A 1,149-nucleotide genomic window follows, 5' to 3' on the forward strand; every position below is an offset into this window, starting at 1 on the left:
CTTTTCTTCTGTTTACAGGTGGGTGAGATGAATCTTCATTTAATTTGTGAGTCATTACCTCCGGTGGTATACCTGTCATATCAGAATGGGACCAAGCAAAAAAATCTACGTTAGCTTTTAAAAATTCAATCAACTTACGTTTCATCTCTGGGCTAAGATTGGCGCCTATGTACACTTTTCTTTCTGGCCAGTTTACAAATAAAACCAGTGCTTCCAGCTCCTCTATTGTAGTTTTGATGTTTTCATTTTCTTCTGGCTCTTGAATGAAATCAGGTCTTGAATCCATGTCTATTTTCCCTGAATTAGCCGAGGTTGATATTGTGTTATCCTTAACTGGATTCTGTAATTGCTATTTCTTTTCACCTTTCTCATTTGAATTCACCACGGAGTTCATGCTCCTGGATGTTTGTTAGTCTCCCTTAATTTGACATATTCCCCATGGTGCTGGAAATTTAATAACTTGATGCAAAGTTGATGGAACAACATCCATGTCGTGGATCCATGGCCTACCCATAATTATATTGTAAGCCATTTCCATTTCTACTACTTGAAATTTTGTATCCTTGACAACACCTTCCGCAAATGTAGTGAGCATCACTTCCCCTTTTGTTACCACACTAGAATTGTCGAAACCTGACAAAGTATGCGCTTTTGGCACCAATTTCCCTTCTGCTTGCATCTCACGTAGCACTCGTAACAAAATAATGTTCACTGAACTACCTGGATCAATTAAAACCCGTTTAACATTAGTATCATATATGAGTAAAGATATTACCAGTGCGTCGTTATGTGGAGTCAATAAACCCTCAGCATCTGCATCATCAAACGTAATATTTTCTTCTTCTAACACATGCCGCAGCCGCTTCCCGTGGGTAATTGTAACTTTTGAAATTTTGTTAGCTGCGGCATATGATACAACATTGATGTCTTCGCCCCCGCTTATAACGTTAACTGTTCTTTTGGGAGAAGGTGGTTTTGGTGGCTCCTGCCTGTTTTTCATATACGCATGTTTACCTTTCTCACTGAATAACTCAGTAAGATACCCTTGTTTTAGCAAATGATCAACTTCTCCCTGCAAAAAACTGCAATCTGATGTTTTGTGTCCATGATCGTTATGGAATTCACACCAATGATCGGGGTTTCGCCTGT

The 1,149-nt window shown here is 39.1% G+C and overlaps 1 protein-coding gene across 1 annotated transcript; it reads right to left on the reverse strand.

The window, feature by feature from the left end:
* Nucleotides 1-460: 460 nt before the first annotated feature.
* LOC109221682 lies at nt 461-1,000 on the reverse strand (the record flags this gene model as incomplete). Its single annotated transcript, XM_019386150.1, has 1 exon — nt 461-1,000. A coding segment is annotated over exon 1 (540 nt), but the record flags the coding sequence as incomplete, so codon positions are not given.
* Between the last annotated feature and the right edge of the window lie 149 nt (nt 1,001-1,149).

This window comes from Nicotiana attenuata, unplaced genomic scaffold (genome assembly GCF_001879085.1).
Source record: "Nicotiana attenuata strain UT unplaced genomic scaffold, NIATTr2, whole genome shotgun sequence".
Lineage (NCBI taxonomy): Eukaryota > Viridiplantae > Streptophyta > Magnoliopsida > Solanales > Solanaceae > Nicotiana > Nicotiana attenuata.